Source organism: Haemaphysalis longicornis, unplaced genomic scaffold (assembly GCF_048455015.1).
Source record: "Haemaphysalis longicornis isolate Haplotype H1 unplaced genomic scaffold, Haemaphysalis longicornis Haplotype H1 scaffold_4, whole genome shotgun sequence".
NCBI lineage: Eukaryota > Metazoa > Arthropoda > Arachnida > Ixodida > Ixodidae > Haemaphysalis > Haemaphysalis longicornis.
Genome location: NW_027526361.1, coordinates 223,832,421 through 223,847,036, shown reverse-complemented (window position 1 = coordinate 223,847,036; position 14,616 = coordinate 223,832,421). Strand labels below are relative to the sequence as shown.

The window sequence follows — 14,616 nt, the reverse complement described above, 5'->3', positions numbered from 1 at the left end:
GAAGCGGAAAAAAATCAACATCAAAACTGTAGTTAAATGTAAAGGCGTCATGTTTGGCTTGAAACATTCTCGACAAAAATTGTTGTAATTTCTTATTGGGGTGGTTAATTAGGGGGGGGGGTGGACTGCTCTGATTGCTTAATCGAAACCACTGCAATGCATCAGTTTCATTACACGTGGTACAAAACGCATGAGATATAACCCCAGGATACGACACGAACCAAGACGGCATAACAACACATGGGGTATTGTGTACCAAAACAAGAGGGTAAGGTAGTCTGCATGTGCTTGCACCGATTGACATCCTTGACTGTGGGACGTGTCTCTTGTACTTCACTCATCTACGGCGCCAGCATCCTTGCTCTACTCATCAAATCGTCTGGTCATTAGGATGTGGCATTGAATCTTAATGCTTCCTTTTTCCTGCTGTATTGATTAACTGACGGAATATGCACACGCACGCACACACACACAAACACACCGACTACAATTGGCGACTATCCTGCATGGAGTAATTGCATGGTAGGCCGGCTGAACAGTTTGTTTTCTGGAAGTTCGGTGCAGTTTATTTGTTCGTGCGGGCCGGTTTTCTAGTCTCCCATTAATTTCTTCTGTCCTCGTCCTGTACTACTCGCTTAAGCACTGAAGAAAAACGTTCTTGTTTTGAACAGTCGTGATGTAACTGATTTCTTAGAAGTGCATCAATTATCATGATGGATTGGCTCCCCCATTGAGCTCAAGGCAATGTTTCCCTTCTTCTTTTCGTTTCAATATTAGGACAGCGGATTTCGCCTCAACATTTTACCTTATGTTGTCATTGAGAAAGCAGCTTTTGAATGCGGGTGTTTACGTCTACAAGGAAGTACTTGTAAGAGGCTAGGGAGGGCATATTAAAGGACGTGTTTACATACAGGCTCAAACAAGAATTAACATTTTCAGTTGCTAACATATGAGCTGGAAATTGTCCGCATAATAACTTATACCACTTCACAGTTTTAAACGTCAGCCAAAACTGGCACAAAAAGGTGCTTTTGTTTCCTTTTCATCACTAATACATTTATAAGGCCTATGAACTCAACTATAGACCTTTTCCTTGGCAACAACTGCAGTGCCCATCTTGCAACCTTTATGTAAATAGCCTAGAAAGAAAATAAAAATGTACACACTGAACAAGCTTAATGCTAACATTGCAAACTTCGTCTTCCTTACAAATTTTACTTATGGCAATGTAGATCTAACCACAGATAACTTGGCGACACTAACACGCGCGCGTAGTTCTCGTCTTATTTGCCAATACGTTCTGATTATAGTGCTCTTTGAACACAAAACGCCCCGAATTCTCTGTTAAACATAATATGATTAGGCCAGGAAAACGCGATTTTATTGCAGAAGTTACTTACATGGTGATAAGATCACCATTAGGTGGTACCATTTCTGCAACAACGCGAAGTGGGTCTAACTGTACTCGACTTATTCGGGTTTTGTGATACCCTGAGTAAACTGCCATTAGAGCGGCACTCCTTTATATTATCAATAATCCCGCTCGGCAATGGGTAATCTTTATCGAATCGCGGCCTACCTTACAAGAACTGATGAAGCCATCCCACCGCCAGAGAAAACTTGCATGCGAGTTAACCAATTGCACACATTTAGACTACAAAACCGGCACCGAATCTCGCTTCAGTGGCTTCCAGGTCATCCCGGCGTCCAGGGAAACGTCATCTCCGACGTAGCAACGAAAGAGGCGCACAATCTGCTTGTGTCTGTTGGAATCCCGTGTTCCAGACAAGACGGAAGTAAAGTCTTTCACAGGCTTAGCTGGAGCACCATATTCCACTTTAACGTGCCATAGCTCGGATATTATGACGTAAAACGTTTCAAACCAGTGTGGACGACTTGAGTGCCACATTTAACTTCAGAGCAGTGACGAAGTTCTGACTAAATTACGTTACGCTAAGAAAGGAGCACACGGTTAGTGCAGAAAGCATTTCTTCCGCTTAGCCCGTGGGCGACCGTACGACCGTCTCTACAGTGCAGTGGAAACTGCAGCTGTCAGCTCAGCAGGACCATCTTAGTAGATTCTTTCGGCTGCACGTGATTTGCCCCAGTGCAATTTCCACTTTCCGCGACGCTTATCAAAATAAAGTGATGGTGTCCTTCACCGACTACGCCTGAACATTACCTTCACTTGCAGTTTTCTTTTTGAGATAGGCTGGGCAGGCTCACCATTGTGCTCTCTGAGCTTTGCGTGTTCTGTGAAAGAGGACATACGGCATCTTTCGTGCTACTACTGTCATGCAACCCAACGCGAAACAGCGAAAAAATCTCTTGTGCGATTGCTACACGGAAAATCATTAGAACTAAAACTTGCGTGGCAGAAACACACTGACGCAACGCTTGAGACAAAGACTTTTTTTACTTTTTATATCTGACAAGTGATTGGTCGAGGTTCTGTGACCTTGATATCCTCAGAATTTTGTCCTAATGCTGTAATTTCGTCATTGTTACTACGCAGTTTCCTCTTTTCTTTTCGTCTTCCGCCTCATTACCTTAACTCCTATCGGAAGTATAGCAAGCCCATCGTGTGCGGGGCTAACCTTTTCAGTATTCAATAAAGCTTTATTTATTTTTGTCTCTCTCTCTCTCTATCTTTTTCTCTCTTTCTGGCAACCAAACGGATGGGGTGATTCCGATATTAGGCCATGACTTGAACCGCGGTGGTGTCGGATAAATCCACCCACACTAGTTGATAGCTCGAACATAATGCCCTTGTTAAGATGAATCTAACTTGCACAAAAAACGAAGGAAGTTCGCACTAATGCGTAAGTCTTGAAGGTAACGAAGCTGTACGCAACCTTTACGACCATCACGACGGTTTAAGCCGTTTAAGCCTACGATTGCAGCTGATTTGCTTCTTCTTCGCTGCCGAAACAAAATTTACTCCATTATTGTTGCTATAAATGGGACCTTCCCTCATTATTTTAAGTAATAATCATTGGAAATCACCTTGGAGGAGCGTACGCCATGACGTGTCTTTCTCGTTCCGAGCAAGTGTTTCCACTATATTACGGCGAACGCTGGAGTTTTTTTGGGAATTCTTGGCCACTCCCCCGCAGTGGCTATTCTTGGCTTGACAAACGAACGCCGGGTACTCTGGTCAGTCGTCGCGAGGCACGCAAACACGAGCGCTCGACATTTTCTTGGTTTTTAACTGCGAAGCTGTTGAGCAAATAGTTTGTGTATGGTGTTCGCAGTTAAAAATACCAAGAAAAGGCCGAGCGCTCGTGCACGCGTGCCTCGAGCGCACATTCGTCAAGCTAAGCATACCCACTTAGGGAATTGGGTAATATTGGCAAAAAAAAGAAACTCCAGCGTTCGCGGCACGTTCGTCAAGTCAAGCATATCCACTTAGGGAGATTGGCTAACATTGGTGACAAAAAAACTGCGTTCGCCGTATTTGGTGCAACACTTGATCGGAGCGAGAAAGACCTGCCTCGATCGTTTATCCTCGTGTCGTCGTGCGCATGCGCTATGTACTGCAGAAGAGCCGCGACTTGAATGTCGAAGCTGTAGGTGATCATTGACTCCACATGGCTTGGCCGCGGATAGTACGCACGGCCGAGGAAGATGCCGCTTTTCGAGAGGCTTGGCGTGCAATGCATCCGCTAGAGACCATAAGTCTGGCTTCCAAAGTGGCGTACGAAAACGTCGACCAAAACAACGAGCTCACTCTAGCTTTGAACATAATTTCATTTAAATGCCATGGCGCCGACGTCCACTACAACGCCACCACGATACTAAAACTCAACTTCGTGTCCGTCAATGATCACCTTCAAATGCTTCGCCATTCAAATCTTGCGCTTGAGTGCAAGCTTTCCTGAATTTTTTTAACTGCCGGACGGTCCCCGCAAGGCACGCGCTCACGTGCGCTCGGCATTTTCTTAGTATTTGTAACTGCGGACACGCAAAATAGCGATTTTGTAAACAGCTTCACTGTTACGAACTTTCGCCGTGATTTAGTGTTTGTCGAGAGGGCCGAGCCAGAAGTGTCGGGAGCTAATCTTCGCATATCGGGTACTCTTAGCGAAAACTGGTGATGAAAGGGCACTGAGACTTGTTTTTTTTTTTTGGCGCAGGATTCGGCGTTCCTGGCGTCGTGTGGGCGGGCCAGCAGTACTTTCGTGTACGGCCTCGCGACTCCCAGGCCGTTGAGGGCCAGACGGCTGAGCTTCAGTGCCACGTGGGGAACCTGGCCGGACCGGTGCAGTGGAGCAAAGACGGATTTCTACTCGGTGCGTGCCGCTTCGCCTTCCGTGCCCTCCTTCTCATCTCTCAACAATGGCGCAGTATTCCGGCACCAACGTTATGGGAAACTTAACTTGTTCACATTCATATGGGGCTTACCAATTCTTGACCCACGCGCTTAAAAAGCACCGTGTACCGGAACAAAAAGTTTTACAGATATATGAAAATGTTCCTAATGGTCTAGTTCCTGCTTTTGCAAATACTATGCAAATACTATATCATTTCTTTACTGAAATAAAAAGTAAACAGACGCATTTTGGTTTATCTATTTTTCACTAAATCGCGCTAGCTGTCTATTAAGCGAGTGTTTTATTTTGTTTATTTCAATACAGAAGTGACGTATTCCTCAAATAAGCAAACTATATAGCCGTTTGGTGCATTATTATGAATGTGCGAAACTTTTCGTATGGGTGCACGATGACGTTTAAGCGCGTGGGTCATGAAGTAATAGTCCCATGAGAATGTTAACACGTGAGTCCCGCTTAACGTATTCCTTCGCTACACTGCTTTTGTTCTCTAGAGGAAGCCTAACTCATGCGTGTCGTCTCAGCTAAGTTATAGTCGAATTTTAGAAGCGTGTTTCTGTATATAATTTTAAAGGTGATGGGGCTACTTCATAAGTGGGCCGATGTTGAAGAGCGCGGTTTCTACGGCCAGTCGACTCATGGGGTTGATGCGTGAATGTGAAAAATTGGACTGACAGTTTTATACAGCACACTTCCACCATCACCTATTGTTATTGATTGCTGAATTAAGACCCTTTAGTCCGTTCTAGCTGTTCTGATTCTGTGCAAAGTTGACCTATTTTTAGCACACTAATAAGGCTTTTCTCCGTCTGCCATGCTAGCACTGTGATCCAAGGGGCTGCAAAAGCTATAACTTTGTATTTGACGTGTACTGTCACATTGTAATTCTCTTCATGCCAAATTTCAATGTCTTCCCTCCTGTTGGTGCATAATTACTTGTAGGTGCCATTTCGCGTTGGTCGCAACCCAGGATCGCGGTTTACGACGTTGTGGCCCTGGGGTAAGATGAGGGCGTCCACAGAAGGGAAGAAACGGGAGAAGGTGACACTTTGAATGATGTGTTACATTATGCGCTTTGTGCCCATATGGAATTTCTCGGCTCCCTAGGAAGGACACGGTTTACACCTTTCCGATTAGGTGGAATACAGCACACCCGGAGTTCCAAGAACAGCCGTCGAAGCTGGAACGTGAGAATCGGGGAAGCATGCACTTTGCAGTCCCGCCGGACACAGCGAAGTCGCACCACCGAACTCATGCGAAAGCACTTGCCACCGACAATCGACGCCGCAGGCATCGGCAAGCTGCTAGCGCAGCGGCGGCGTATTCGGAAGGGGGGGATGGCCACAACGTTGGACACGTGTGCAGCTTACATAAATAATCTCCCCACTTCATCGGCAGTTCTGCGCTAAAAGTGGCAACCACGTCGTGAACACGGGCGTGGTCGAGATCGCAGCGTAGGCAGTTGCCCACACGCTAGTTAATGACTGCGGGGTTTCTGGCGTCATTTAGGCGGGTTATAGCTGTGCCGAGCGAGCATCTCCGACGTTTGTAACCACCCTAACGGAACAACTTAGCGACACGAGCTCATCTGCGAATCTTAATTTATGTTGTTTTTTCTGTTGTTGTTGCTGCTGCGACCAGTTGATGGGCGGACCGAGCTGAGCAAAAAGTGCCGGCAATTGCTTCCGCCCGATCAGCAACTTTATAAACTATACGCAGCAAATCACCAAGCTTCACATAGTTTTTGTCTTTCACGAACTGTGAGACTATGCGCAAGGCGTCTCTCCAAGTCATGCAACGCCTGTTAGGAAATAACGGTGCTCCAAGAAGCGTGCGGGGCGCCTCCCTTTCGAGGTTCTTTACCTATAGACTGACCGCTCCATCCAATGCGCTGGGTAGTTTATGACAAAATGTCTTATGTCGCCTGGTACCCCGTGCGATGGTCACAAGGGTGATGAGTGACGTTTAATTTATAAAGTCACGAACTCAACCTCTCCGAGGGTTTCGAATGCAGCCTCTCGGAGGCACGCGCTGCGTCGAGCAGGAGACGCAAGGGGTAGGCGGCACCTGTAATTGAGACCCGAGTCTCTGCGGGCCATTTCTGGAGGCTGTCAGGAACCGAGACGTATGCTGTAAACCCCCCAGTGCTGTCAGCTTGTGACTATTACGTTATAAAGCTAAACCAATGCATGATGGTCCTCCGCAGCATTAAATGATGTACGCAGCAACTGAGAAAGCAGGACGTAGACCATCTAGGGATTCCAGGATGATACCAAAACGATAGCAGTGGTGGTTTTCGGCAAATAAGGTACATCTTCTTTTCCTCGGCGTTGGGGATGGCGGAATAATTTCTTAGTGGAATTACTCTTCACGTAATATTAGTGCGCGATTCGCTGAGTATATGCCACTCGGCTGCATGATGGTCCTCCGCAGCATTAAATGATGTACGCAGCAACTGAGAAAGCAGGACGTAGACCATCTAGGGATTCCAGGATGATACCAAAACGATAGCAGTGGTGGTTTTCGGCAAATAAGGTACATCTTCTTTTCCTCGGCGTTGGGGATGGCGGAATAATTTCTTAGTGGAATTACTCTTCACGTAATATTAGTGCGCGATTCGCTGAGTATATGCCACTCGGCTACGGGATTCCTGAAAATTCGTTGTCATTCTTTTTAATGAGTGAGGTTAATGACTATTGGCTTAATTGCTGATTTCTCAATAATAGTGGGATAAACGGGGAGGTAACTGGGGTCTCATTACAGTGCTAAACTCTGGGACCAATGTTGTGCAATACTTTTCACACATTTCTTATTTTGTTACGGATAATAAACTGAAACTGAAACTGAACTGAAGCTAAATCAGAAATTTCAGATTGATTTCGTTGGTCTTACGAAAAAGAAAGCCCGCGAAATACGCTAAATATGAAATATGCCACGGCTCACGCGCCATAATTGAAGCGCTGTGGAGCGAGCTTTGACAGCGACAGAACTGCACGGCTTCAGTATAGCGTCTCGTACACGGCTTCATGTTTTTTGCAGGTCGCGGTCTGAGCTCCCGCACCTGAGGAATCGATTACCGTCGCGCGGTCGGCAAGGGTGTGATTTAAAGGGAGGAAGTCGTGAAGTGTCACTTAGAGCCATTCGATCGTGCACTACTTTCATATACAGGACAAGGGCGCGCCTTGAATGTTTTTTTAATGTCTAGAATTCTTTGCCGAGTAGCCCCGCAGCGAGGACCGAGTAAACCCTGCGTTTGCATACCAAATGCATAATTCGCAAAAGTAAACTCTTTAAGGGCGAACGAAATTTCCAAAAACCAAGAAAATACAAAATTATATGAAAAAAGTACACTCAACTAATGAAACCAAAAATATGCACATTATTTGCCGCTCCCCTTCCCCCGAACGAAGACAAATCTGAGAAAGCTGGGAAAAGAACTTTGGAAACGGGAATAAAAATATTGGGAAAACAGACCAACCGTGCACTACCACGTCTATACGCATATACTCTAAAGATATCAGCGTTGCCGCACTAAAAGAATAATTGAACCTGCCGTCACTTGAATCTTCTCGTATCATTTCTCGGTTGTGTCTTATGCACGCTTTTTTCTATCATCATCAATCACGGCACGTCCTCCTACAACCATCACACAGAACTTCATACCGCAAAAACCGCAGCCACCCTATCGCACCATTGAACGGACACACTTCTGCAATGATTACCTCCTTCTTTCGCAACGGGATAACTCTGTGGAACAAACTAATCGATAATACAGTCAGATGCATTAACCGCCAAACCATCTGTAATAAAATAAAAAGCCACATGTCGCAATATAACTGAATGTACTGTTTCCCATGCCAGTTTTAAAAATACTTTTTAAGTACTGTTTAATAAAGTGTCGTCATGGTTCTTTGAAAGTTTACCCTTTGTACCTTTACTTTTTCTTTGCACTTGTGATGTGTGCTTTGTACTTTACGTTTTGTATGCGTGGTATTATCATTGTTCTCTGAATTCTTACCCTTGGTACCGTTTGAGTTCAGTTGCGTTGATTATTATACCTTGTGCGCCACCCCTCCACCCCCCCCCCTCCCCCTTATGTAACGACTTCGGGCCTTTAAGGTGGAATAAATGAAATAAAGGTATATCACTGGGGAAGTTAACGCACTTAATCACGACAACAGGGAAATGCGCATCATTAGCAAAAAAAAAAAAAAAAAAGAAAAGAAACAAACAACAAAATAGCCCAACGTATTTGGCTACTGATAACGAAATCTGGCTTCAAAGAACTCACAATGAAGAAAAGCAGCATAACAATGCTGCACATTAGTAGATAATTCTCTGAATTTGTGCACATTTTTCTTTCCCATTGAAAGTAACTCGAAGCTTCGAGACATTTTCCGAAGCCTTATGTTCTTATAACGCATTCTGGCTGAGCTCAACCATACGTGGATATCATTCACCCAGTAAATGATCTTGCGTAGCGTATCAATGACACGCCAGATGCGACGATAAATGAATAGATACCTTTAGTGGACGAAGCTCGAAGGAATATGCCTGGGTATCAGCGCGTGCGCTTGTAATCACTGTGATCACGCGCCTTTTTAAGGACAGTAGTTTTCCTTCGGATACTTAACGTGAAAATTTTAGTCTGTCTGTCTGTCTGTCTGTCTGTCTGTCTGTCTGTCTGTCTGTCTGTCTGTCTGTCTGTCTGTCTGTCTGTCTGTCTGTCTGTCTGTCTGTCTGTCTGTCTGTCTGTCTGTCTGTCCCTTCAGTCGCCCGGACAAAAGTTAAAACAATTCTGGAATGAGACGTTTATATAGTGAAACATTTCCAAAATACTAAATCTGGTGGCAATGGTCACACTTGTCGGCGTTTTTGAGGAAAAAGAAAGCATTAGGCATATATGTGACAAGGCATCAATACAGGTGGCATTTAGATTTTTTAAAGAAAAAATACATGGCTGCTTGAATTTTGCGATAGAAAAAAACAAACAAAAAAGACTCCTTAGGTATGGTGGCTACGTTTGGGCCTCAAAATACTAAAAGCGCTCGCGACGCCCCCTCGTTGTAGTGTTCGAAGTTCAAACGTAACAAAAGGTTCCAGTAGGTGGCACGAGCAGTGGAACGCGGTAACATTGAATTGGCTTGAGCAAACGTTTATCGTCAGAGCACCGAAACGGTAAGGGAAGGGGCTGAAAGGTGAGCGGGAAAGAGAAGAGAGGAATTTACGTGGCAGGGGCGGCAGAAGGCTACCGTCTTTCGTGGACATTTGCTACGAAAGGAGCAGATACGCGGCCAAATTTTTTTGTTTCCCTTATTTTGCGCACTTTTGTTTTTTCGAGCAAAACAAAAAACACCCCGAAAATTAAATGGGGGTGGAATGCCCAATCCGAAGGTTTTTCCGGCTTTCCAGCTTTCTATCGGCCCCTTAACGGTCAAACGAATAAAATTCTGGGGAATAACATAATCATTCATTATTTTTTTAACACCAAAGTACCGATCGTAAGTAAGTGTGCACGACCCCTGATATTGCGAAGTTTGTGCGATTTTACTGCTACTGTTTGTTTCTTTTAGTTGAATTTCGTTTTAAGGCAGCTGGGCTCCCTGCGTACTGGGACTTTTCTGTTTCGGGCTGGTGATGGGTGGCAAACAAAGACAGAAAAATGATAAGCAAATGACGTCCACACACGTAATGGAAAGGAAGCGAGAGGTTGTGCTTTTGAGGGAGTCCAGCTATGCCATTTATGGCTGCATTGAACGAAGTTTGTCGATACCAGCCAAAAGGTTAGCGGAGGTCCTGTGACAGGTGTTTATTGATCGGCTTGCGTGCCCCTTGCGCGTTGTTATCGATAGCGCAATTACGGCGCAGCGGTACTATTCTAGTTTGGGAAGTAGCGGGTTTGCGTTCTGTTCCTGATGAAAGACGAGAGTACAATTTTCAAACTTTCAAGCTTTCAAGCACCAAAATGTTTACACAAAGGACGTAATGGACAGAGATATGCGCTACGATGGCTGACTATGGGGCTGAAGCCGCCGAACACCGCACACACTTCCTGAGGCAGTCTCCGCCGAAGGCAGTGCTAGAAGTGCGCACCTTGCCCACTGTGTTGGCGATGAGAGTGATTGTGAGTGAAACCTGAAGATTTGAACATGCAAACGGGTTCGTAGAATTAGAAATATAACTTAAAAACGTGTGGGGATAAGCTACAGGTTTTCCCGCTCGATTTAATCCATTCGCCATGCAATTTAATCCTGGCGGCAGACAATTTAATTCAAGCGCCATCTAATTTAATCCAAGTGCCAGGTATTTTATACCAGGTGCCAGCCACCTTAATTCAAGCGGCAACCAATTTATCCCGGTCGTCAACCAAATTAATCCTGTTGCCAGCAGGTTTTTCAGCAGTGTTTTGTGCGCAATTAGGCGTAGCTTTGCGGAGTTTGTTGCGCGTGGTGTGGTGAAAATGGGGTATGGTATTTCTTCATCCATTACGAGCAAAATGTCTTATGCTCACGGCTTAGTGGACAATGACTAACACGCACAGACCAGGAGCGCGGTCTTGTTTGATCAGTTAGCGCCGTGTGCTGATCGTCTGCGATATCGTCATTAGTATCGTCTGCTCGCATATTGTTATGCCACCAGGATTGCCAGCGTATTGTTACGCGAACAGACAATACTTCTGACGCGAGCAGACGATACTTGTGACGGGAGCAGACAATTCTTCTGGTGGTCTCACAGACAAGCGGCACACGGTACCAAAAGATCAGACAAGCTCTTCTGGTCTTCGCGTGTTAGTAAATGTCGATTAAGCTGTGCGCATCAGATATTTTGCACATAATGGATCAAGAAACACCACGTTTTCACCACACCACGTGCAACAAAGTAAGTAAATCTGCACCTAATTTCGCACAAAACACTCGTAAACAACCTTCGTACAGCTGGATTAATTTATTTGGCGAAGGGAATACATTGGTTGACCATTTGATTAAATTCGATAACACCTGGAATAAATTATATGGCACTTAGATTGAATTCTATGGCACTTGGAATAAATTGGCTGGTGCCTGAATTAAATTGTGTGCAATTGAATTAAATTGAGCGGGAAAACCTGTAGTTGGTATTCCATAATAAGACTTTCAAGCGCCAAAATGTTTGGCGCTTGAAAGTCTTATCGTGGAATACAAACTAGCTCACAGACACACGTTGTTAAGTGAAATTAAGGGTTCAACTCGCCTTTTAGCCCAATAAAGCTGCGCGCATACCCTGCAGGAGTTGAAAAAATACGCAGGTAAATCATGGTGCTGTCGTAGCTTCGCCGAACCTACATTTGGCGCTCAATAACAAACGATGGACAAGATACAAATTTTGCTGTGTTTTTGCTGACCGCTTTATGTTTGCGCAAGGGATGGTTGAAGGGCTCTATACGTTTAGGAGTACTTTTTGTCAAAGTAACTGCAGCGACCGACAGTTTAATTGACTGCTTGCGACTAAAGTGAGTCTCTATGATGGGGTTCAGAACTAGCTTCTCATCCGACCCACTTCTGGACCCGTACCACTGCTCAACAGGGCTGTGCATGATGCGCAAAAACAATGTATTTGATAAGGATATTGGGTCATACAGAAACCTGCATTTTTTATACGGACACGGAATACAAAGGTTTAATTTATTGTCAACACCAAATACTCGGTTATGTAGCTCATGTACTATAGAAATTTGCTGCGATTGCGGAGGAAATATTGATTTAATCAAAATACCATTTCAGTATCTTTGGTTTGAGAATTACCAATCAGGTGCTCTTTTTTAAAAAAACTAATTAAGGTAATCAAACTGCGCTTGAAAGATTAAGGTCGGATTTGTATTACGTAACAGTGGCGACAACCAAATTGCGGATATCTCTAATCAGCCAAGCAGATCCTTTTTGGAGAAGATTGTCGTCGAATAAGGCAGTCAGTTAACACGTAAATAAAGTACCTACTAACCTATCAGGTGCTTTTTTTATTGCTTCCGTTTCGTAGGGCTGCATTCAGTACTTGCTGAGGTGTATCTAGCGTCATTTCATAAAAAAAGCCCTTAAGGCCAGTTCGATGACAATTTTCTTTTAGCCAGTATTTATTATGCGCCTTCTATATGAAACAGACGAGGCAGACCACTGAAATAAAGCCGTTATATTTCATGACTAAAGAAATTTTCTTGATCGCAGCTGGCGTTTTTATTCTGTCAATTCTGAAATAAAGAATTATTCACCACCCTCAGGGTGGGGATTAATGTTTTTAGAAAGTTTCTCATGAAAGAAATTAGAAAGAATTCATGTTTTTGGAACGTTTCTAAAGAGATGAGTTCGTTTCATTTACATCGATGCGGTCACCCGCTGAGAACAGATGCGGACAACGCCTTTTTGCAAAAGCCGTGAAGAACATAGCCGCTTTACCCCATAAACATTCTCTTTTGGTGTTGACGACCGTCAGTGGTATTAGGGCATGCCCACTCTAATCTATTTGGGAGCCGAAGGCGACAGTGGTTCGAAGGATTCCAGCGAGCCGTTAGAGCCTTTAGTGAATAATATTCAATACAAGCAAAGAGGAAACTGTCATGTAATCAAAGTTTTCTTGAGAATAAATGCATTTTAGAAACACTAGTACCGCCACCGCAGCACTACCTCAAGCGATGGCGCATGAACAGTCGGAACGCGGGTTTGTGCAAGTGACGTGGGTATGTGTTGTTTTGGTCTATAACGTCACCAACCGGTACAAGCAGCCTTACTTACAATGAGTTTGACGCTTCTTGGGACGTTGTATATAGGGCTCAGCCTTACGGCTGTGTAATGTTAGGCCTAGGTATAGGCCGAAAAATGGCGATTTGCCGAAGCCAGTCACAGTCATACTAACGCAGAAAAGCAAAAGACGCAAAGGGAAATGGTGATCATGGTAATGAGAAGACAGGACTGGCACTTGAACGCTAATGCAGTCGCATTCATAGAGGATAGAAAGTGCTAAGCTGGTGAGATGTTTTCGCATGTGCTTGCATCTCAGAAAGAGGAGAAATACGCAGGTAGGCGACGGCCTGATGCTGTGCTTTACGCTTGAAGGTCTACGTCAACAGGCACCCGCAGCTTGCCACGCCGTTATGCCGAGCGTTAGGTCTACAATGTAAACCGTTATAACAAGGTTGATAGGCTTGTAACGAGACTATGTGTATTGGCCAATACTAACCACTGGGATATTTCAACGGGTCTGAAAAGGGGACATGGTTAGATTCAACGTTAGTGTTACTCAACTTTAAGCTTAACGCCGGTGAGCACAGACCTGTACAGTTGAATTCGCGAGCGCTTCCTCAGAAATGTTTATTTTCGTTCATGTCCCAACGCTCGCACGCACCTACCCGTCGAAGTGTATTGCCCAACGTTTGTTCCCGGGTTTCCTTGTTTCCTGTGAGTCCGAAAACGCCCGAAGTGTGGCGTATACACACACAGGAACAAACCCGCATAGGTATGCTGGTCAGCGCTTCCCAAGGAATTCTGATTTCGTGCGAGCCCCAGAACTCACAAAATGTTGCTAACGTAATGCTCAAAACAGTTTTGTTCTTACACAGCACACACGAAGATAAAGCCCACTGAGTGTATTGCCCCATGTTTACTTCACCACTCGGCTTTTTTTTGTGCAGAAACAAAAAATTATTTGAAAGTTCTTTTCAAGCCTACGCACCAGCCGGCATTGCAGATTGTGCTGCTGAATACGAATATCCAGAGAGAAGAGCATTGGTGCTACACCGCAATGTATTTCAACACGAAACGAGCGCCCGTTTGGAACGTCGAATAATGGCGCCTGTAGCGTACGCCGCTTAAAGGGACACTGAAGTGAATTTGTCAAGCTCCCGTTTTTGCTTGCACTGCGTAGGCTGGCTCAAATTAGCACACTTTTCATCGTTTATCCGGTTGACAAATCGGTAATTATTTTACAAAGCGCGAAAGAAGAAAAACTACCATGCGCGGTTTGCGGCGGCCGCACCAACTAAGGCTGTGACGTTGAGAGGAGGGGCGCCGTGATTGGACGATGCCCAAGGTTAGCAATCACACAAGTTTCGGTTTCGGTTTCGGTTCTGTAAAACATAACCAATGGCTTTGTTGGATGGGCATTCTCAATATCTCAGTAATCATCGTACCGCGCTTCTGCCATGTTGTCGGCTGTAAAATGCACAAGATAAGCCTCCCAGGACGGCTTGTAGTCGTAGCATTCACTAGCCGAGACCTACGCAGTGCATGAACGCCCTCCGCGTACCCGCAGACGCCCA

General features: G+C 44.9%; 1 protein-coding gene across 1 annotated transcript in view; it reads left to right on the top strand.

The window, feature by feature from the left end:
* LOC144179654 (nephrin-like) overlaps positions 1-14,616 on the top strand; it is an 81,514-nt gene that overhangs the window by 3,940 nt on the left and 62,958 nt on the right. The window contains exon 2 of the mRNA XM_077708092.1: positions 4,137-4,292. Within this exon, the coding sequence (XP_077564218.1) occupies positions 4,137-4,292 (156 nt within the window). The remainder of the gene's footprint in view (positions 1-4,136; positions 4,293-14,616) is intronic.